General features: G+C 37.5%; 1 protein-coding gene across 2 annotated transcripts; it reads left to right on the forward strand.

Moving 5' to 3' along the window:
* Positions 1–2370: 2370 nt before the first annotated feature.
* On the forward strand, positions 2371–23575 carry inpp5f (inositol polyphosphate-5-phosphatase F). 2 transcript variants are annotated; one of them, XM_048204910.1, is made up of 20 exons: positions 2371–2823; positions 6454–6534; positions 7650–7786; positions 11974–12102; positions 12319–12504; positions 13419–13475; positions 13569–13767; positions 13855–14034; positions 14360–14427; positions 15223–15347; positions 15434–15511; positions 15614–15734; positions 15957–16085; positions 17577–17694; positions 17797–17995; positions 19142–19213; positions 19316–19389; positions 19487–19615; positions 19815–19902; positions 20202–23575. In XM_048204910.1, the coding sequence occupies exons 1-20, from the start codon at positions 2718–2720 to the stop codon at positions 21313–21315; spliced, it is 3390 nt and encodes a 1129-aa protein (XP_048060867.1). In that variant the 5' UTR covers positions 2371–2717; the 3' UTR covers positions 21316–23575. The 2 variants fall into 2 exon arrangements, with proteins under 2 accessions (XP_048060867.1, XP_048060869.1); XM_048204912.1 differs by having other exon boundaries at positions 12337–12504.
* Positions 23576–23601: the final 26 nt, after the last annotated feature.

A 23601-nucleotide genomic window follows, 5' to 3' on the forward strand; every position in this document is an offset into this window, starting at 1 on the left:
AGGGTAAAATTATAGTATCATGCACTAAGACTGGACTTTGTCAGCATAAAATGTATCAAAATGATTGAAACAATGTAATCTCATCTGAGTTTGGTAAGGAAAAGGAATATATGATAAACATCAATATTATATTATCAGTATTAACAAATTATGAATCTCAGTTATAATGAAGAGGTCTAGTTAAACATGTAGGTCAACCAAAACCACAGTGATAAAAAAGGTGAGTTATTTAGATTAGAAAAGTCAAGAAATTAGTCAGTGGTAAAGAGTCCTTTTAGGCAAATTTGCAGAATAAAACGTATTTGAAAACTAGAGTGAGGCCACAGCATTATGTAATCAATTGGGGATAATATTACATATATAGCATTTTATTTCCTCTTAGGATGGGATTCAAAGACTATAATGCACAAAGGAGTTACTGAATGACGCCTACTGCCAACTACAGCTTTAAAAGCCAGACAGCGAACAACACTTCACTGACCACTGATTACTGCTGCATCTCTCCAGTCATTTTAGGATGGATTTCAAAGACTATAAATTAATATTTATAGTATTAAATATTATATTAATATTAATATAAAAGGCAGTCAAAACAAAAGGTTGGTCTGTTTAAAAAAAAAAAACGTTTTACATTAGTGTATAAGGCCTACGTTTCAGTGAGTTTAAACCCTATCTCATGAGAAAACAATTTTATGATGTGATGATTTTGTATGAATTTGTATTATGTGAATCATATGGAAACAATTCAAAACGTAAGCATTAAAAGATTAGTTCCCTTTCAAATAAAATTTTCCTGGTAATTTACTCACCCCCATGTCATCCAAGATGTTCATGTCTTTCTTTCATCAGTCGAAAAGAAATGAAGGTTTTTGATGAAAACATTCCAGGATTATTCTCCTTATAGTGGACTTCAATAGCCTCCAGACGGTTGAAGGTCAAAATTATAGTTTCAGTGCAGCTTCAAAGGGCTTTAAATGATACCAGACGAGGAATAATGGTCTTATCTAGCGAAATGATTGGTCATTTTCTAAAAAAATGCAATTGTATATGCTTCATAAACATTATTATTATTGCCTTGCACGTGCTTCCGCTTTCCGCATTCTTCAAAACGCTTACGCTATATGTCCTACACCCTCCCTATTCAACCTACGGAACGAACGTGGTGCCAGTTCCATTTTTTTCCGTAAGTAGAATAAGTAATTAGAGTAAACTTTTTTGAAGAATGCGGAAAGCGGAAGCACGTGCAAGGCGATAATTTGTATTTTTTTTCTAAAATGACCGATCGTTTCGCTAGATAAGACCCTTATTCCTCGTCTGGTATCATTTAAAGCCCTTTGAAGCTGCACTGAAACTGTAATTTTGACCTTCAACCGTCTGGAGGCCATTGAAGTCCACTATAAGGAGAAGAATCCTGTAATGTTTTCATCAAAAACCTTAATTTCTTTTCGACTGAAGAAAGAAAGACATGAAATCTTGGATGACATGGGGGTGAGTAAATTATCAGGAAAATTTTATTTGAAAGTGGACTAATCCTTTAAAGTCCACCACGAACCCCAACCCTAAATCTAACCGTTAGTGGGGTGTAAGTAGATTGTAGCAATTTTTTAAGAATTTTATAAGAATTAGCTACCAATTCGCTAAAATGTAAAATACTGATTTTTTTTTCATAAGTTAGTAGGGCCCACATTTTCAGGGACCATTCACACAGATCTCATTTTGCATGCAAAACACAGACAAGGGCGCTGTAAAACAGTGGAATGTTAGGATGATTCTAGGGGCCCTTTTCAGACAGGGTCCCCCCCACCCCCCAAAATGCAATTTCACAAGGGGCCCAAGGCAATAAACTGTCAAGGGTGCCCAGAAACTAGTGCATGTTTACATAGAAAAACAATGGAAACTGCAGTTGACACAGAACATGTTTCTGCTTTTGATGTGTCCGAAATAATTCCAACAAAAGTGCTAAAGCCCATATTTTTAAACATCACAGCAATATTACTGCTTGTGCGTTTTTGTTAGAGTCACAAGATAGGCCTACATAGACAAAATTGGAATATGGTTTATCAATTTATTAAACACATTTCCCAAATATATTTGATCATTAAGATAAGTGTGACCCCCATAATGTCGACTTGAATTATTTATTATTTTAACCCACAGAACCATGAATTTACATTGAACAATACCAATTTTTACAACCCCTCAAACATTGCATCAGCAATATAATATCGAAACGGGTCAATAATTAAATAAGGTTCTCCAAAATACAATGCAATACAAGAAACGATCTAACATAAAATAATACATCAAAACAAGTATTGCAGGTGGGGCATCTAGTCACAGTTGAACTATGTTCGGTGTGACGGAGGAGGTCACGTGTGTGTATAACTGGAGGAAATTGTTTCAGTCGCTGCTGCTCCCCTCAGTGGAAAATATTAGACAGACCGGTACATTTCCGAACCACTACTACAATATCGCACTTAATAAACTGACATTAAATTCGCAGAGGACCCATTTTCGATGATCGGCCAGTACCTGACATAGAGGCACGATGCTTCATCAGATTATTATAAACGTTTACACAGGTACAGAGCTAGCAGGTTAGCTGGCGTCTATTTGGATTGCCAGTGGACGACAAGGGAGCAGCTTCATTTCCTCGTTTTTCCGTTCGGGAACAAATCCAGCGGTTTAGTATCGGGACGCTCTTATGTTCTGGTATTATGATAAACATGGAGCTGTTTCAAGCTAAAGATCATTATATTCTCCAGAGCGGAGATAACGCGCTGTGGTGCAGCCGGAAGGATGGATCTGTGGCCGTGAGACCGGGTAATGCTTGCATTTTAACTTATAACAGTGTACATGTGTTTCAGTGCCTCAATGTTTCCGTTCTCACTGTCTACGTTGTTGCTATTTCTCACGCATAATGGACACGACACGCTGCTCCAAAACGGAGACAAATGATTTTGTGTTCCTGACAGGAGAAGACGGATCACTGAGTTGTATAGTTGTATAAATATTAAAAGAGATGGAAATGTCAGTTTTTGTAATTTGTCGAGCGAGGCTTGTTGACTTGAAAGATGCCCAGTTGTGGTGTTTTCATTGCCCTACTTTTAAAGCAGCTGCGCGTGCATGACATGAGTGTCTGTGCAAACCTCTGATGTTTTGGTCGCATGTCGTGCCTAAAACCCCTTTTACTTACTACAGTATATGTGGCTCGGGGGTCAGTATGTTTTGGTCAAGGGCGTTTAGATGTCAGATTGATAATCTTAAAGGGGCAGTTCACATGAAAATTACATTTCTGACTTCATTTACTCACCATGTTATTCCAAATATGTGGAACAAAAAAGGAGATGTTGGGCAGAGTGTCAGGCACAGTCAGACTCCGTTGCCATTACTTTCATATCATGTTTTCCCTCATGCAATAAAAGAGAATAGTGAAAGCCTGTCAGTGCTTAAAATTCAAACATCTACTTTCGTGTTCCATGGAAGAAAGCCACACAATACGAGGGTGAGTAAATGATGACAGAATTGTCATTTGAGTGAAATGCATATATGATATAATAAACAAAATGCATTTTTTATATATTATCTAAAAACACATTTTGCTTATTTTTGCATGGCATCCTTTGGGCCCAGTTCCAATAGTGCAGGCTAGATCTGTGAATAATAGCCTTTGACCAGTTTACAGGGGTTACAAATGGGCTTAATTAAACATCATTAGTTTATTTTGATTATAATTGGTTATTTAAAAACTATGGCTGTTCGGGAAGAAATGTCAGTAGTGAATAAATATTTAAATGTCCATTAACTCGTCTGACCAGTGTGTATTTCTAAATATGCTGGATAATGCTAATGCTTTTAGATGTCTCACAAGGGAATATGGATACACAGTTAAAGGTGATAGAGAGGATTTTTTAATCGACTGAGAAACCAAAGACTGTTACTGAGTTTTTGAAATGAGCGCATGTGTAAGAAGAACAGCCCCCCTCCTTCACAGCTCATTTCAAGAGAACGCCTCCCAAAACTCGTGCACGAGTATTGGAACACGAGTGTTTACCACCGGCATTCGCTGTGTCGTGTTTGTGGATTCATTATGTCAGACTCACCGCAGGTAACTCATAATCTGCAGTTGTTTCTCCTGTCTCCTGACAAAAACATTGCATGCGGCGCCTGTGGAGTGTGGAAAGTTACTGGAACGCGCAGCCACGCTCGTCTTTCACAAGGAACGTCACGGGAGTGATTGACAAGCCAGAGGGCCAATCATCGCGTAAACGATTGGCTGATGTTTTTAAGGCCCTACCTAGTGCACAGATGATGTATATTAATATTATTACTTTCAGTGCACCTAATAAATAGTCTTTTATCAGTTAGTAAAGACAGTTTCAAGTAATATTGCAAAAATGTATAAAACAAAACATCCTCTTTAGCACCTTTAAATGGTGAAGGTTAAAGTCAGGGTCAGACATGTGACTGTTTTACTGGAGAAAGTGAAAAGTAGAGAAAGTGAGATAAAGTAGGTGTCATAGTAGTGGTAGATAATCAAATGAAAGTTTTCTGCCCAGGCCTTAAACCAATAAAGTATGTCCCGATATGCTTCTTTAACCTCAGACAGTTTTGATATCGCTCTTGTATGCATTGTATGCCTTTTATCAGAAATGACAAAAATATGTTTACTAGAAATTTTTTTTTGTAGACTTTTGTTTTGTTTTTTTGTTTTTTTACGAAAAGGTTTGCATGCTCAACCACGACAGGCGTTTCTCACACTCGTTCATCTCACCTGTGAATGTCAACCTATTCACACGCTTCTATCTCTTGCCAAGTCTAAAACTAGATGGGCAGCTAGTCCATCTTGCAGTGTATTGAGGACACTGTAGCCTGCGAAGATTTGAATAAGTTCTAGCTGTTTTTAGCCACGTGTGTGCAGCCGTGCTGATCGGGTTTAGGTTGCAGTCTGTTTCATTATTTAACTGGATAAGGGTTTCCACTGTATTCATGATGCATGGATAGTCTCCGTTCTTTTGAACAAATTCCATAGTTGCCAGCATGTCTGGGTGAGGTTATACCACTGTATTACTTAATAGTTTGTTTATTATTCAGTCCCAGTCAGTGTAGTGTGCCAGATGAATAGATCATAATGTCAAGTTAAAGGTAAGCCACTTCAAACTTCCATTAGATACTCGCATGAATAGATCACATTGATGTATTTTTAATTACAAATTGTATAATCGTCATAACAGAATTTTCAGAATTTCTTGGTATTCGGTATTGATTCCCATCAAGTAATTGCGACTACCAAGATATCATTCAACTCCATGAATGTACTAGCTTTTCATGATGTAGTAGTTGGAGAACTTTCCTCAAACTGGAATGATGTCCAATGACAAGCTGATGGTCATTATGGAGGTTTTTGGCAACTTCATGATGCAGCTCATCCAACTCCCAATCCATCAACAGGCGGTGAATGTCTCTTCCCAGTTAGTCAGGAGATGGTTGAGTGCATGACAGTGCAAATGTGCTGAGAGCATCCTCTTCCAAGTGGAACTATGATTTCTGTCAAAGGATAGTAGGAGCCATTAAGCTACCATACTCGCAGACGCTCCAGAAAATGTTGTCTTTGCACATGACATCTCAGACCCCGCGCATCATGCCTGACAATGTAGGTGATGCTAATCAATCATCTTAAGAGGAACTGCTTAGCAAATTGGTGACCTAAGACAGCAGTCATCTTTGTGAGGAACCTAGTTTTTGATAGTTTTTTTTAGATCAATTGTGAACAGCCACATAACCCTGAATATATTTACCAAAATATTTCAAAACATAAAGCGTGCCTTATCTGAGGGCGAAAACTCTGGTTTTGTGTTGCTTGAATTACCTACAGTTTTCTAAACCTCATTTTAATCCTGGGTAGAGAAACATTTCACATTTGTAATTTAGAATGGGGTTAGCAGTAGACCAGTTTTTGCCCGGGGTTATGAAACTTGTACAGTGTGAAATTATGTGGTGTTAAAATCTTACAGCTAGATGCTTAACAACAAACTCCCAATTGCATACCTCATATTTACGTGCTTTGGACAGACATGAAAAAATTGTTGCATATGTCGCATTGTATATACAGTCATTTGGTGTTTGAGAGGAAAAATGTCAAATGAAAATAGAAAATGTGAATTGGGGTAAAGAAGAGACCATTTCATTCTTTACCTTTTATAGTCCGAATTCAGGATAAAAATTCATAGTGATAAAAATACAGTCAACGACATTTAGTGTACAAATACCTAGAATTAATTGTTAACCCTGGGTAAATTGTGAGCAGGTGAAATGTGTAGCAAGATAACCCAGGATTCCATTTACCCAGGGTTTAGAATGACCCAGGGTTAAATATCAAGTGTGATACGCCCTTATTAGGAACTGAAAAAAATTTTTGGAACACTTGTGACTTTATTTTAAACCTTCTTTCAGCAACCGACCTCCTGCTAGCATGGAACCCTGTCTGTCTGGGCCTCGTAGAGGGTATTATTGGAAAAATACAGCTTCATGCGGGTAAGTCTGATCGTCATTCTAGTATATTTTGTGTATAAAGGATGAGAATTAATACTTTTAATTCACTGTAATGTTTGCAATAAATTTGGTGGCTCTTGGTCTAAAGCAGACCTTATTATTGCTAAAATACCATTCAGAGCCTGATTTAATAGAAACAATTTTCATTTGTTTCTTCTGTAATTCAGTTTGCAGCAGGAAGAAACTGGGTACCAGAGACTCGTAATTAAAATAATGATGCTCCAGCATCAGACATTTCAGCTAAATTTGGTTTATGATTTTTTTTTGTAATTGCTAAATGTCTTTCAGTGCTTTGTAGCCCATCTGTTCTGATATAGCTTTAGCAGGTTAAATAGAATGGCACTGAATAATTGTTCACATACCGTGGTATTTACATGATACTCAGTTCAAAGAATATTGTCATGGATGATCCATACATAGACATCCATTTCCATTAAACAATGCCTCTTAATAGATTAAAAAGGAAGCTCTTGAGGGATTATATGCACAGTGAAAGTGAAATGATGGCATACATCATACTTTCATATCATCATTCAGTTGGCTGATTTGAGAAGTCAACCTCTTGTCTATTGTAACCTATATAACAGGTTGACATTATGTATAATGTCATTATTTCTCTTCCTTTATCAGAGAAATACTTGCTATGTCTGTATATGTACTCTGCATTTTGTAGTATTATTGATGGCTAAAATAATTGTTTGACTTTTTATACTCATTTGCATTTTTTCAGGGCAAGACTACACAGATAAATGAGCCATATCATCAGTTTCATATTATACATGCCTTACTTTGTAACATAATCCAGTGGGCAAACTTGATATTTCCTTGTACCGTTCCTACAAAGAGCCCAGGCCGTTCTCATTAAATTTTCCATCTAAAGATCTCAGAGTTGCCTGCTGCAGGGAGCACTTTTATCTATTGATTTACATTGAGTTGTCAGTGAAAGTATGACTGCATCTCATCTCAATGCAAATGTCTTTGAAGTCATTGTTATGAGAATGTTTGCCATAGGAATGAATCATGCCGGATAGAACAGGAAAATGAGGCGTGGAACTCTGCACTCATGACACATTTCCTTCCTCCCCCCTTTTGGGCAGATCTTCCTCTGGGTCTGATCCTGATTCGCCAGAAAGCACTGGTGGGCCAGTTGCCAGGAGACCACAAAGTCTACAAGATCACCAAGATAGTAGTCATTCCACTCTCAGAGGATGAACCACAGGATCTAGAGTTAGAGGTGACTAATACTGTTTTTTGCAAACATTCTCCATGCTGGATTTAATTAAAGATAGTATAGAATCAGAAGAAGAAATAATGTAAAACGTGGCTACATTACATTTCATCATAAATATGTGTTGCTCTAACATTTGAAGAGTTATTTCTTGTCATTATCCATGTTGGTAGAGACTATTCATTGGATCCTGATAGAATTTACTTGACTGTCTTCCCAAATTCCCACTTGTTATTGTGCCCAGTTGATGCTTAGGCCAAGACTTTAGTTATTTTAGCCCTCTTGTGTAGTAAATGGTTGATGTGCAATTAGTGAATATACCAAGGATTAATTGTAACCCCGGATTAAAGATAATTTAGGATTCCATTTACCCAAGCTTTAGAATGACCCAGGGTTAAAGGATTAGTTCACTTCTGAATGAAAATTTCCTGATAATTTACTCACCCCCATGTTCTCACCAAGATGTTCATGTCGTTCTTTCTTCAGTTGAAAAGAAATTAAGGTTTTTGAGGAAAAAATTCCAGTATTTTTGTCCATATAGTGGACTTCACCAGGTAGAAGGTCCAAATTGCAGTTTCAGTGCAGCTTCAAAGAGCTCTACATGATCCCAGACGAGGAATAAGCGAAACGATCGGTCATTAAAAAAAAAAAGTATATACTTTTTAACCACAAATGCTCATCTTGCACTGTATCCACAAATGCGCCACACATTACGTTGAAAGGTCATGCGTGACGTAGGCAAAAGTACCGCGGTAAGGCGAAAACTTAATCTAGTTTTCTCCTCCAACTTCAAAATCGTCCGATATCAATGTTTTACCCTTTTTTTGGTACACGTTTGCTTTGTAAACACTGGATTGATACTTCCGCCTATGTTACGTATGACCTTTGTAATGTGATTACATCATGCTTGCAGATTGCAGAGCTACTGCAAGACAAGCATTTGTGGTTAAAAAGTATATAAATGTTTATTTTTTTTAGAAAATGACTGAACGTTTCGCTAGACAAGACCCTTTTTCCTTGCCTGGGATCACGTAGAGCACTTTGAAGCTGCACTGAAACTGCAGTTTGGACCTTCAACCTGTGGTTCCCCACTGAAGTCTACTATGTAGAGAAGAATCCTGGGATATTTTCTTCAAAAACCTTAATTTCTTTTCAACTGAAGAAAGAAAGGCGTAAACATCTTTGATGACATGGGGATGAGTAAATTATCAGGAAATTTTCATTCAGAAGTGAACTAATATTTAAAGGGGCTATAAGTAGAATTCAGAAACCCCTGTTATTAGCGACACAGGTGGCCGTTAAGTGAAACTGCATCAAACAATAAAACTTGTTGCTTGTTCTCGCACTCTCACACACGTAACGTATAAGAGACTGAACATGTTTGAAGGCCTTGATATACTCATGGCAAAATTCTTTTTTTAGTTCTTTGCTTAGAAGTAAGAAGAAGTTGAAAATACCTTTGCAGCAATATACTGTTAACGAACTTCCTGACGCCGCCCACGCTGCTGAGAATGATGTTTAGATGAATATGTAAATATGTGCTGCACACTTACCTCTCAGTAATGAAAGAAACACCAAAAATGACAGCTGTGAGAAAACAGCAGTTAAAGGGTTAGTTCACCCAAAAATGAAAATTCTGTCATTTATTACTCGCCCTCATGCCGTTCCACACCCCTAAGACCTTCGTTAATCTTCAGAACACAAATTAAGATATTTTAGTTGAAATCTGATAGCTCCGTGAGGCCTCCATAGGGAGCAATGGACACTTCCTCTCTCAAGATCCATAAAGGTACTAAAAACATATTTAAATCGGTTCATGTGAGCACAGTGGTTCAATATTAACATTATAAAGTGACGAGAACATTTTTGGAGCGCCAAAAAAACAAAATAATGACTTATTTAGTGATGGCCGATTTCAAAACACTGCTTCAGGAAGCATCGGAGCATAAATGAATCAGTGTATCGAATCATGATTCAGATCGTGTGTCAAACTGCCAACGGCTGAAATCACGTGACTTTGGCGCTCAGAACAGCAGATTCGATACACTGATTCATTTGTGCTCCGAATCTTCCTGAAGCAGTGTTTTGAAATCGGCCATCACTAAATAAGTCGTTATTTAGTTTTTTTTGGCGCTCCAAAAATATTCTCGTCGCTTTATAATATTAATATTGAACCACTGTACTTACATGAACCGATTTAAATATGTTTTTAGTACATTAATGGATCTTGAGAGAGGAAGTGTCCATTGCTCCCTATGGAGGCCTCACAGAGCCATCGGATTGGATATGTTTGCAGAAGTCACCATCATTATTGTTGACAGATGAGGTAATTAAAATTACACTCTTATGATAGTTTGATTATTAAGTATATTTGAGACTATAAGTATATTTGTGTCATTGAATGGAAGAGAGGCCCTCGGGAGTGTGCTTAAATGTCACATCCTTTTGATTTTCCCAGCAAAAACGTCCCGAGTCTTATACATAACTTCACTTTCATGTCAGATGTCGGGAAAGTCTTTTTTTCAAGTTTTGTTACAAGCTGTTTACATGTTTGCAATAAAAAAAGCAATGAATACATGAAAATTCTTATATATAGCCCCTTTAAGTGTTTCAAAGCACTTAATAGGAACTAAAAAACAATAAAAAAAAAAGTTATTTCTTGTAGCAAGCATTATTGGATCCTGATAGAATTTACCAGACTGTCTTCCCACATTCCCACTTGTTAGAGTGTCCAGTTGATGCTTGGACTTTAGGTATTTCAGCCCTTTTGTGTTGTAAATGGTTGACATTTAATTGGTGCAAGAGTAGTGGTGTTTGTTGCTAAGGGTTCCAGAGGAAGCATGATGTTTCTAAGGAGTCAGTCTCTCAGCAGAGCCTCTGGGATTGAAAGGAGATGTTTAACATGTAAGTGAAACAGTCAGAGGTCACTGTAATCCATTCTCCTGGTGTGCTATCTCTGCTTGAGTAGTTTATCACAGAATAATTGCCTTAAATTACTTTGAGATAGCAGCCTGCCTGTGTAGTTTGACTCTAGTTGTTCTTTCTATTTAATGGGCACATGAATCTGCTCTGGCATCAGCAGGCTAGTTTTAGTACACAACCTGGCACCCTTTTGGTTTTAATTAAAGCAATTACCGTAGCAGCATTTTTCAGATGGACTTGAGCAGGGTAAACGGAGATCATGTACTATAGAGGGTATGCACTGACGTCACTTTCCCGTCGAAACACATCTCCTCAGGTGGACTGAGTGGCAAAAGAGCCTGCTTGAATGACTGGATTTATTAGGGGAAACTGCAAAAACATGAGTAAAACACCTATTAAACTAAAGGTTGGACTCAATAGTGTTCCTGTTACAACTTACCAGAGATCTAGTAATCCATGGATATTGACATTTATATGTGCCTGATTTTGACGCCAGGAAAATACATAAAGCAAATTTGCCTGTGAACGTCTTATATAAATACAATATAGGTAGGTCTAAATCTGGGTAATCGCTTATATCAATGTTATATATCATCCTGTCCTAAAACTTGTATAGTTTTTATCCGTGTTTATTTAAAAACACCCAATTATGCAGAATATAAGATTGTAAATATTTAATTGATGAGTTGTCAATACAGTATATAACAATACAATATATAAACAATACAATTCAACATACTAACAAACTAACTGCAAATCCATGTCTTGCTGCCTGGAGTCCAGTTGTTTCTGTGAATTGCAGCGATCCATATGCTTCTCTTTTCTTTAACGTTCGGCAGTCTGTAAAAATATACTTCAGATTTCTTGTCAAATCAATTTGTACAGTCAATCGATGTTTTGTGTGTTTTTCGTGGCATTTACACTGAAAACCAATGCTGCCACTCAAGTCTTTTTTGTTACTAAGTGGGCGTAACCGCAGTCACTCCAGCCGACAGTGACGTCACGTCCATACCCTCTATCATAGGCGCCGATCCCGTGGAAAAATACGAGATATTCTCCATTGATTTTAACCAATAGAAAATCAATTGTAGCTTTCAGACACGATCTTCACCCTTTTAATAGTTTATTTACTGGGCACCCACTGGCAGAAACATAAATCGGCGCCTATGCCCTCTATATATATGGATGTAGGTTTGTCACCAATAACAGCAGATGGTTAGCAATAACACTAACTCTTTATAAACTATTCTTTTTCTCTCATTCTCTTGCAGCTCTGTAAAAAGCATCATTTTGGAATCAACAAACCTGAGAAAATCACCCAGTCACCAGACGAGTCCAAGTTCCTGTTAAAGACCCTGAGTCAGATCAAATCTAATGTTGCTGTTCCCATGAAGAAAAAGGTTGATGGGTCATTTGGAAATTTTGATAATTGATATCATTTTAAAATGGCAATCATTTTGAGACTAAATATTCCTGTTTTACTTAATCTGTTAGTACTTTGACATGTTAGCATGGTTAATGTAAAAACTGAGTCTCCTGATTCCCCCAATAAATGTACTTCTCTTTAACTTAGGATTGTCTCTTTAATCTCCTTTTGTTTGTTCACTCCCATCCAGTATTCCCCTGCCTTTCAGGTCAAAGAGAGTAAAGAGAAAGAACGTCTGGAGAGGCGGCTGCTTGATGAGCTCTATAAGATATTCATGGACTCGGATTCATTTTACTATAGTCTGACCTATGACCTCACCAATACAGTCCAGCGACAGGGAGCGTTAGGCAAGTCAGATCAACCCCTGTGGAAAAAGGTGAGAGACTGTTTTATGTATTTTGAAAGTTAAATGTCTACTGATTGAGTGTTTTAGCTTTGGTTTCAAGTTATTTTTTAGAAAGACGGCAATCAAAATTTAGTTAGTAGCTGTTTATTTACTTCAACTCCTTCCATTTTCAATAAGAAAAAATTATAAAAGACTTACTTTAGGATAATTTTAAAATGTAAATTAATATTGAGATTGGCAACAATTGTGCAAATACTTGAGAAAGCAGGAAACTGTTGAGTTTATTTGAGTGATGATGTTTCGCACTCTTTTGCACTTGTCCCACACATACAGGATGCAAGACATTTATGGCCAAGCTTCATTTCTCTTTTTAAAGAATAAACTATTATATTTAGACACTTCCTGGATATTGCTCTAAACAGTTGAGCTCTGACAAATTTGTATCAGTTATTTCTTAAGATATAGCTAACAATAAACAAAGATTGAAGGGAAGAGGCAATAGTGGGTTCACCACAGTGTTATTGTTAGCTAAAAATATATATATATTTTTAATTAATTTAAATAAATCTGAAATGAAATAAAATAAAATATAAATACAAGATGAAAAAATGAAAAACTGAAATAAAATAAAAATATTAAAAAAAAAAAAAAATGACAAAAATTATTCAAACTTAAAATTTAAAATGAAAACTGAAAATATAAAAATAATAGCACATTCAAAATTTTAATAAATACTATGTTAGTATATAAACAATACTGATAACACTGATTCACCAGTGTTAAAAATATTCATGTCTGTGGTGTGGACCTGTGTCATTTTCCAATCTCTCTCAAGTCTCTCTGTATTTTCTAAAAGAAAGTCCATAAAACGCAAACATGAGCCTATTCCATCTGACAATCTCACAGAATACTGATGCCCATAATATGTTTTTGTTTTCTTTTAGGTGGATGATAGATTCTTCTGGAACAAGCACATGGTCAAAGACCTAATTGACCTGCAGGTGCAAAACTGTTTTCTCAAATTTTCCAGAATTTTAATGGTTAATGTTTGAATTTGTAAACCAGCCCTGAATGGTGATAATACTGTTTTGCAGGTGCCTCAGGTGGACTTTTGGGTGATTCCTATCATCCAAGGCTTCGTGCAGGTGGAGGAGCTGGTGGTGAACTATAACGAGAGCTCTGATGAAGAGAGGAGCAGCCCGGAGACGCCTCTGCAGGAACCCACCTGTGTGGATGATATTCACCCTCGCTTCACCGTGGCCCTCATCTCCAGAAGAAGCCGCCACCGTGCAGGTACAGCACATAGGAAAATAAAGAAATTCAAATTTACTTTGCATGCCGTCAGTATGATAACAATGCATCATGTGCTTTGCGATGAAGGAATGCGCTACAAGCGGAGGGGGGTGGATGCAGACGGACATGTGGCCAACTATGTGGAGACAGAGCAGCTAATCCACGTGCACAGTCACACGCTGTCCTTTGTACAAACGCGAGGCTCTGTCCCTGTGTTCTGGAGCCAAGCTGGGTACCGCTACAACCCTAGACCTCGGATAGAGAAAGGTGGGGCATATCAGTGTAATCGATTCTCTCTTCGAGTCACAAATGAGATCTAACTCGCAGCACAGTCTAGCACTTCTGTTTACTGACAAGCTATCACTGTGATGCATCAGCGTAGTCATCGTCTAGAAATGTTTTGTCCTGTAAATGGCATCAGGTGTGAAGCAGGTGTGCTTTCATGGCTCCTTAGTTGAACATAGTGCTCAGAGAGGATGTTGAGGCTCAGTGGTGATGGCTCAGCACTTTACTGTGACTTTAATACTGTGATCCACCTGCAGTGTTGTGTGTTTCCTATATGATGTGTTATCTCAGATGTGTTTCTTTGCAGGAGAGAGGGAAACTATGCCTTTTTTTGCCTCTCACTTTGAACAGCAAGTTGAGATTTACAAAAAACTGGTAAGGTGTGTTTAAAATAGCAATTTCAATGAGTGAAATACTAATATTTTTTTTAATGTAGTGTAAAAAGTAGGGCATTCAGTTCCTATAAATGTGATTAATTACTGAATTCAGCAGTTTTGTGTGGATGACATTCATAATTAAATATGTAATGTATAATATATAATGACACTGAACAGAGGTCATTATGCTCACCAAGGTTGCATTGATTTGATCAAAAATACAGTAAAAACAGTAATATTGTGAAATATTATTACAATTTAAGATAATTTTAAAATAATCAATTTAATATATATTTAAAATGTAATTTATTCCTGTGATGGCAAAGCTGAATTTTCATTAGCTATTACTCCAGTCTTCAGTGTCACATGATCCTTCAGAAATGATTCTGATATGCTGATTTGGTGCTCAAGGAACATTTCTTACTATCAATGTTAAAAACAGTTGTGCTGCTTAATATTTTTGTGGGAACTTTTTTTCATAAGTAGAAAGCTTTTGTAACATTATTAATGTCTTTTATTGTCACTTTTGATCAATCTAATGTGTCCTTGCTTGATAAAAGTATTATTTTCTTTGACCCTAAACTTTTTTAGTTTAGCTTTTTTTTCCTTTTTTTTTATTAGGAACGACACAGAACAGAATTATGTTATGTCAAAATGAATGTGTTAATGGTCAAAACAAATGACCACCTGCATTAATCATAATTAATTGCATTTGTCAACACAACTTTTATAGCCCTAACAAAAAGCAATAGATCTCCTTAGATTACAGAGGGTTTTTTTCTTTCGCCATCAGGTCATCATTAATTTAGTGGACCAAAATGGACGTGAGAAGATGATTGGTGACGCTTACCTCAAACAAGTGCTGCTATACAATAATCCCAACCTAACATACGTTTCATTTGACTTCCATGAGCACTGGTAAGATACCCACCCTTTTGACTTTTACAAAAGAGCCTGTTATGGTAATATCTCAACAACAGATTTTCTCCTTTGTCACTTCCCAGTCGAGGGATGAAGTTTGAGAATGTGCAGACTCTCACTGATGCCATCTATGACATTATCACAGACATGAGATGGGCCTGGTGAGTCTTTCATTTGCCTTTAAGTCCCAATTCTCTCATAAGAACTGCTCCCGAGTTGGACAGCTGGTTAATTATCATCAATCTACTTTGATTTGCAAATAGGGTGGACCAAGCAGGAGTCATCTGCCAACAGGAAGGCATCTTCCGGGTTAACTGCATGGATTGCTTGGACAGAACTAATGTGGTACAGGCCGCTATCGCCCGTGTAGTCATGGAACAGCAGGTATACAAATTCACATTTGAGACTGGAACATGCTACATGGATAAATTCACACATAACAATTAAAGTAATTTTGGATAAGATCATATGCTGAATGCCTTAAGGTGTAAATAAAACTCTGGCTTCTAGGAATGCTGCCATACCACGCCCACAAAACAATGCCTCTCTCAGATGCTCACAGTATGCCAGTACATTCAAAGAGTCTTTTGATCTGTTTGGTTCCAGCTGAAAAAACTTGGTGTAATGCCACCCGAGCAGCCACTGCCCCTCAAGTGTTACAGGATCTATCAGGTGATGTGGGCCAACAATGGAGACACCATTAGCCGTCAGTATGCTGGCACAGCTGCCCTGAAGGTAAATGGATTGAATGCCTGCCTTTGATTTTATGCTGTCCCCATTGCCTGTTTACACCACCATCTGTCAGCAAATGGCATCAAGATTGCAGATTTACAAGTCAGTAATCTTTTGACCAGTCATCTTATTGGGAGTGACTATATTATATAAATCATCCAACTATTATATAAATAATTTATTCACTTATTTATATAAATTAATGATTAATTATTTTTTTCTTTTAGGCACACTATGTAATTTTTTGCCGTTAGAGGTCGCTTATTCAAAACAAAGTCGTAGCTTGATGACGCCTTGATTTTGCGGTGGAAAAGAATCAGGATGGGACTCGGGCAGAAATCATGTTCTTGGATGAGATTTTTAACGTTACTGTAGTATGAAGCAGAGCAGGGCAGAGTGCTGTGCGAGCAGAAATGAGGCAGCTGGAGTGATTGCTAATGAGAAACGAGTGCGACATATGTCTTGAGAGCAGCAGAACTTTTATTATGCGGCAGTCGCCGCTTCTGCTTCTTCTGGTCAAACATATGTAGGGTAATGCAGCACTGTTTTATCATATTAGATACATTTGTGCATTGAAAGTTGTTACAGCTTTACTCTGCATTCCCTCGGCGGCTACTGTGAGACAATTAATGCACACTGCAGTAAGCTAGATCGATATTAGGCATGGTAAAACATGGTACTCGCTGTAAATCAAGAAAATTAGATTTAAACAATAAGATGAGCTAATATATAACATGATTCGTTTTTTGTCGATGAATGTATCCATCCAAACAGTTGCTCACCTGTCTAATAAAACACATAATATATTAAAGTGTCTTTGGTGATTCCATGGTTTCTACAAAATAAAACCGGAAACTGCGGTATGACGTCATTGATAGGTGATGCACGGACAAGGTCTGTGTCCTGGTTTAAATAGCTTATTTCTCTGGATTTAAACATTCATGGAAACATTTGGGATAATGTAATTACACAAGTCAACAAAATATATAACATTGTTCTAGTGGATATTTTAATCTTACATATCTTAAATATTATACATAAATTAATCACTAATTTATATAAATAAAAAATTGTAATAGATAATATATTAATATAGTTAGTTAATAAATATTTAATATATAATATAGTCATATTATATAAATAAAAAAAAAAATTATCAGTATTTATTAATCTTTGTTAATGTTAGTTAACAAAAATACCGTCATTCATTGTTCATGTTAGTTCACAGTGTTTTAACTAATGTTAACAAAACTTAACTAAAGTAGTAACTAATGTTAACCAATGAAACCTTGTTGAAAATTACAATTTTTTTTTTATTTTTAATGGTTTTGTTATTAAATTTGGGCTTCCTAAAGGAATCCCTACAGAATCTTTTTATGGATGTAATGGGAGTAAAAACTGAGACTAAAGTCTCATAACATAACTGAAGTAGGACAGTGATGACTACACAATAAACTTGTCCACTTAGTCTGATATGTGCAATCTGTTGTGTAGGGAGATTTCACACGAACAGGAGAGCGAAAGTTAGCGGGGGTGATGAAGGATGGTGTGAACTCAGCTAATCGTTATTATCTGAACCGCTTCAGAGATGCCTACCGACAGGCCGTCATTGGTGAGCGTGAAAGAATGTCGTTTGAATCCTTATTATGAACTTTTTGATGTTAGCACACCTTAGTGCCTCATCTGCCATGCACTGTCTCTCTGATCCTCCCAGACCTGATGATGGGCCATCCAGTAACAGAAGACCTGTACTCCATCTTCAGCAAAGAGAAGGAGCATGAGGAGAAAGAGAAGGAGAGCCAAAGAGGAGCTCAGGAGCAGGTCAGCCTCCTGCTGCAGACGTACATGCAGCTGCTGCTACCTGATGATGAGAAGTTCCATGGTGGATGGGCTCTTATCGACTGTGATCCGAGGTGAGAGCCCTCAACTTTATCTTGCAGTGCTTTAAAGGGATAGTTCACCCAAAAATGAAAATGTTGTCATCATTTAATCACCCTCGTGTTGTTCCAAACCTGTATGAGTTTCTTTCTTCTTGAACACAAAAGATGATATTTTAAAGAATGTTGGAAACCAGACAGTTGACGGTAGCCATTGACTTCCATAGTACTTTTTCCCACTGTGGAACTCAATGGCTGCCATCAACTGTTTGATTACCAACATTCTTTAAAATATCTTCCTTTAAGAAGAGTTCTCATTTCATGCCAATTTAATGATGCAGTTTCAGAAAAAGATTCTGTATTGATGGTCTGCACGCACAGGACGTGTTTTTGCGTTCAAATACGCAAGATGCAGGGCAGTGGAATCAAAAGAAACAAAAGGTCTTTTGTGCTTTTTAAAAATGTCCCTATTTTATCTTGGACTAACATCAACACAGCATTCTAAAAATGTGGTGTTCAATATTTACATAGAAAAATAGTAACAAAGTTGCATAGTGGAATAAAGAAATGTGTTCTGCGTGAATGGCCCTTTATCTATGTAATCTTTTTTTTTTCTCTTTATTGGGAAACATTCAGTTACAACTTAAGAAAAAATGAACTACAATAAAAAAAATATAATAATAACACTTAGATCTAATATAATGCTTGATTTAAAAATTCATATTGTTAGTGTACTCTTCCTCCTACAGTTTTTCGTCAGTGGCTCAGAGGTACTTGTACATATTGTTCTTTCATATTGTACAATTATTGTTTGGGTGAGGGAGCCATATTTCCTCAAATTGTTTGGACATTTGTTGGTGGTAGGCCAAGGTGATGGATGCCTGAAAATTGTTACTGATTGGGTTGGAATTCTTCTTAAATCTTTGCGAATTGAAAGAGGTTAGCTCTGACCATAATATTATTTTTATTTGAGCATATCTTGTATGAAGATTAACTCAAATAAGCATTACATATTATGGCCAAAGTTAACATTGGATGATTAAATGCATTCTATTTTTCATGCATTTTGCCTTCCCAGTGTTTCTCTTTTTCCTAAATGCCCAGAGTATAATAATACTATTTATGAGCCTCACTTTCAAGATTGACCTTTTATTATGCTGTTTTTCCCCATCCCACTTTTAGTCTTATAGATGCCACTCATAAAGATGTTGACGTTCTTCTGCTGCTGTCCAACAGTGCATATTATGTAGCCTAGTAAGTGCATTTTCTCTCAATGTTTGTGTTTTCTAAAATAAGAAATCCTTTTTTCTTGGCATTGATTTAGTAATGCCACTTCACTTTGCTGTTGCTATTTAGTTATGATGAGGAGGCGGACAAAGTCAACCAGTACCAGAGACTCAGTTTAGAAGGGCTTGAAAAGATTGAAATTGGTAAGAGCTTGTAGATAAACTTGTGGGCGTAATTTTTGTCCAATTAAATAAAATGTTCCATAATGTCATGACAGCTTGCCAATGTTGTTCTTTTTAGGTCCAGAACCAACTCTTTTCGGAAAGCCTAAATATTGCTGCATGCGGCTGCACTATAAGAATGGGGAGATAAGTGGTTACTTCCATACGCTGAGGGCTGTTACACGGAATCCAGAGGATGATGGGAAAGGTTTGTGTTGGGATACCATGATTTGTTGTCGCACTAGTTCAGCTCTTCTGTATTGCATAATTCTGTGAATGACATTATGGGTTAAGTTGGTAAAAGATATAACTTGGCCTTGTGTAAGCTGGTGGAGCTTGAAGAGTTTTGTGTTTGTGTTAAATAATTGATCCTTTCCTCTGCACTTGTTGGGTTGTTTGCATTTCAGACACACTCCAGTGCATTGCTGAAATGCTTCGTATTACAAAGCAAGCTATGGGGCTTGACGTCTTGGTCATTGAGAAGAAACTAGAGAGGTAAAAAAGAAACAACTTTTGTATGTGGATTTCTTCAGTAGACTCTGTAACATGATGGTTTTTTTTTACCTTATTTACGAAGGACACATAGGCTTTGTTCAGACCTCAGGGGAAATCAGAGGAAATCTGATTTTTTTTTAAACTTCTTGTTCATAAATCTTATTTCTAAATAAGTTATATGTGTGGATATGATTGCTTTTGTTTGCGTTTGCTAGCATGTCCACATTGTAGGACACTTTTGAACAAAGCCAATTCGTGCTTTGTTTTTGATAAATCTTGCTTTAATTGCTTTGTTTCAGGAGACACAGCAAACCACACGAGGATATAATGGGAATACAAGGAAAAGCTGTGGACCAAGTCCTTGGGTCTGGTTTGGCTCAAGGCAAAAGTTACCTTTTGAACAAGTTCTCAACGCTAAACCAGAAAGTGAAGCAGACAAAGACTAACGTCAACATTGGAAATTTCAAGCCCTTGGGGAAACTAGGGACCTTCTCAAAGCCTGAGGTGAAAGTGAACTTCCTCAAGCCCAATTTGCACGTGAACCTCTGGAAATCAGACAGCAGTTTAGAGACCCATGATGGCAGTACTGGTTCGGCATCCTTGAAAGACCTTAACGACAAACATTCGGATGAGATTTCCTCTGATTCTGATTCCTACATCTCAGATGAGCAGCCATGCTCAGGCTCTCGGGAAAACGTAGACTATGTGCTTCCTAGCTGTGGAATTGTAGCATCTGCACCTCGACTTGGCAGTCGCTCGCAGTCAATTGGCAGCGTCGAGCTTGCGGTGCCCTCTGTCATCCGAGTTACAGGCTGTGATAATAAGACTGCGGATAGCTTGTCAGTTGGCCTAGATGGCCAGTCTCCTGGGACAGCCTCGGAGGCAGAGGAAGCCATTCTGATTGACTTTGGGACACCTATCGATGCTTACTGCCACAAGTTTGTTCAGGATGCCAAGACCAAACCAATAGAGGTGTTCGAGGAAGTGGCTCCAGCACCCAAACAGCAAGCACCTCAAGCCTCCTCGGATCCAGACGCAAGACTGGGATCTTCACAACAGCAACTCCCTCGTCCATCTCAACTTGAGGTGGAGTCCTCCGTCCAAGGGGCAAATCTACTGACTGTCCAGCCTGCTGGCTCCGCCACATCATGCGGGTCACAAAAGAGTTTGGAAGGCATCACAGGACCCTCCCCGGCGGACGGCAACGGAAGCCGTGTCGTGTCGCCCTTTGCGAAGATCAGGAGCTCCATGGTGCAGGTGGCTAGTTTAACCCAGGCTGGACTTACCCAAGGCATCAACTTTGCTGTAGCAAAGGTACAGAAAAGCCCAGAGCCAGACGCTGTCAACGAAACCCAAGAGAACGAACTGCGAGCGATGTTTACACAGTGCCAGACCAGGATCATTCAGATTTAGCGTGCTTAGCAGATGTATTTTTAGTGTTATATTGTGACTTCCAGTAAAGTAATGGTAGCATATGCTCACAAAAGTCCAGCCACACCTCTAGTTTCCCTCCAGTTAACCAAACCAAAGTTTACAGCCAGTGTTTAGTAGTAAGTAGTACCTCTAAGATTAACCCGACTGAGTCCAAGTCAAATCCTTAACATCTATATATTGCTGGTTTGCATGTCAAGAAGTAGGTAACTCTGAGGTAGATTAGGACAGGCAAGTTGTATTGCATGTCAAGACCCAAGACCTAGATATGTCATGTGACCCCATTTGTACAGTACAATTCACTGGCTGTTGTAGCTGTAACTAAAACCTTTCCCAATTGGAATATCTATCAGTGGGCATCTTAGACAACCAAACCGTACAGTTATATGGATATATTTGATGTGGTGTTTGTCATAAAAATATACCAAAATAGGACCACAATAGTTGTGTAGGATCCATGGTCAAATTATATTATTCAACTGTAAGTATTATATGTAAGTACTGTAGCAGTTTCCTTTAGAACTCTCCAATTAAGATGTTTATAGACAGAGAATTATATTTACATGCTCTTATGTTTATAATCATAGCTGATGGAAACAAACGTCGCCAGTTCTTTTGGGCTCTGTAGATGTAATCATGCAACTAAATCATTTTACAAAACAAAATGGTTGTTTCACAGCACTAGCAGATGACTAAAACTGATATTTATTATTACATGTTTGTTTTGAGAAAAGCTAATGTCTTAAAAATCTGTTTATTTAACGTTTTTCAGTTGTATGCTATGGGATAATGTAACAGTGGTCTGCTGATAACTTAAAATGCTCTGCTCGTACGTTGGGGAACGTCCATATGCAGATACGACCTGTTTTAAGTACCTGTACAAATATAAACATTTATTTGCGAAGGCATTGGACTTCAATATGCATATAGTATAATGACTTTTGACTAGTATTTGACACAGGTCTGATGCAGGGTACCCATGACACAACTTTTTGCACTCTTAAATGGCAAGCGCAAGCCTTATCAGATTGCTAAATGCCAAGTCTACCTATAAATCTGTTTTCATTGAAGTCATTCAGGTTACATTTTTGTTTTGTCTGTAGTATCTATGCTATGTCTTCAGATTCGCTCTGGCCATTCGGTTCAAAATCGGGAAGTGATACGGATTAGATCATCTTCTGAGGCTGCCTTACTCGATATATTCTAGATGCAGAAAGAACATGAAGCCTTACTGGGTGATATCCAGTAGAACCTAGGTTAATTATGCATTATTTAACAACGTTTATGTGCAGATCCTGTGGGATTGATCTTTGTGTATTAAGAGACTTTGAAGTAGTTAAAAATCTTATGGGCTACATAATATCTAAATAAGACACTGTGATCTCAAGTGAACATCAGTGAGAGCATTATATTGGCTTTGAGGGCTGGTTTATCAGTTCTTTGGGCCGCAGTCCATTTTTCAATCACGCCATGAGCTTTGTTTCTTACACTTATCATTTCTTATCATTCTCTCACATGTACTGTAGCATAGTGCTGTGCAAGGCAGTGGGTTACACAACGCTGTTGCAATGCATACACATTCAGACATTCCTGGAGCTGGTACGTGGTTTAAGAACCTTCTGAGATTGGAACTGTCTGAGATTTAATATATGGTGGCTGTTATGCAATAGTGATAAATATATGCGCAGTAGTTTTGGCGGTAAGCGGATTTTTGTTACTTTTTTTTTTTTTTTACTATTTAAGACAGCATGCACTGGACTGCAACCTGTTCTTTCCTTTGAACTTGTAATTTGGTGGAGGATCATGATAAACATTCCTCTTGTTTTGGAGGTGGGGTAGATTGTTTTTTTATGTATAAATTTTTAATTTTCTATGCATAAAGACTTGCACTGTCTCTGTGGTTGTTCCCCAACATCTTAATTGTTGCAAATTGTCACAAAGTGCTTCTGAATCCACTTTTTATTTTCAATGTTTGTAACTGAACTGACATGTATCATATTATGTTTTGTCCAAGTCTTTTGTTTCTAAAGCACATAATTTCCAGCTTCTTCCCATTTAAGAGAACTTTTTTTTTTTTTTTTTTTTTTTCCCCAGAGTATTTATTTAAAAATCATGTTCTCAAGTGCATTCCTTAGTATTTTCCTATGTTAATAATAATTGTGTAAACTGCTGTATTTTAAAATGTTATGGGCTGTACCTGGGAGGCTTTTTAAGTAAATAATTTAAAAAAGAAAAGAAAAAAGATTGTCATGTTAATTCATTCACAAC

This window comes from Megalobrama amblycephala, linkage group LG10, assembly GCF_018812025.1.
Source record: "Megalobrama amblycephala isolate DHTTF-2021 linkage group LG10, ASM1881202v1, whole genome shotgun sequence".
In the NCBI taxonomy this organism is placed as follows: domain Eukaryota; kingdom Metazoa; phylum Chordata; class Actinopteri; order Cypriniformes; family Xenocyprididae; genus Megalobrama; species Megalobrama amblycephala.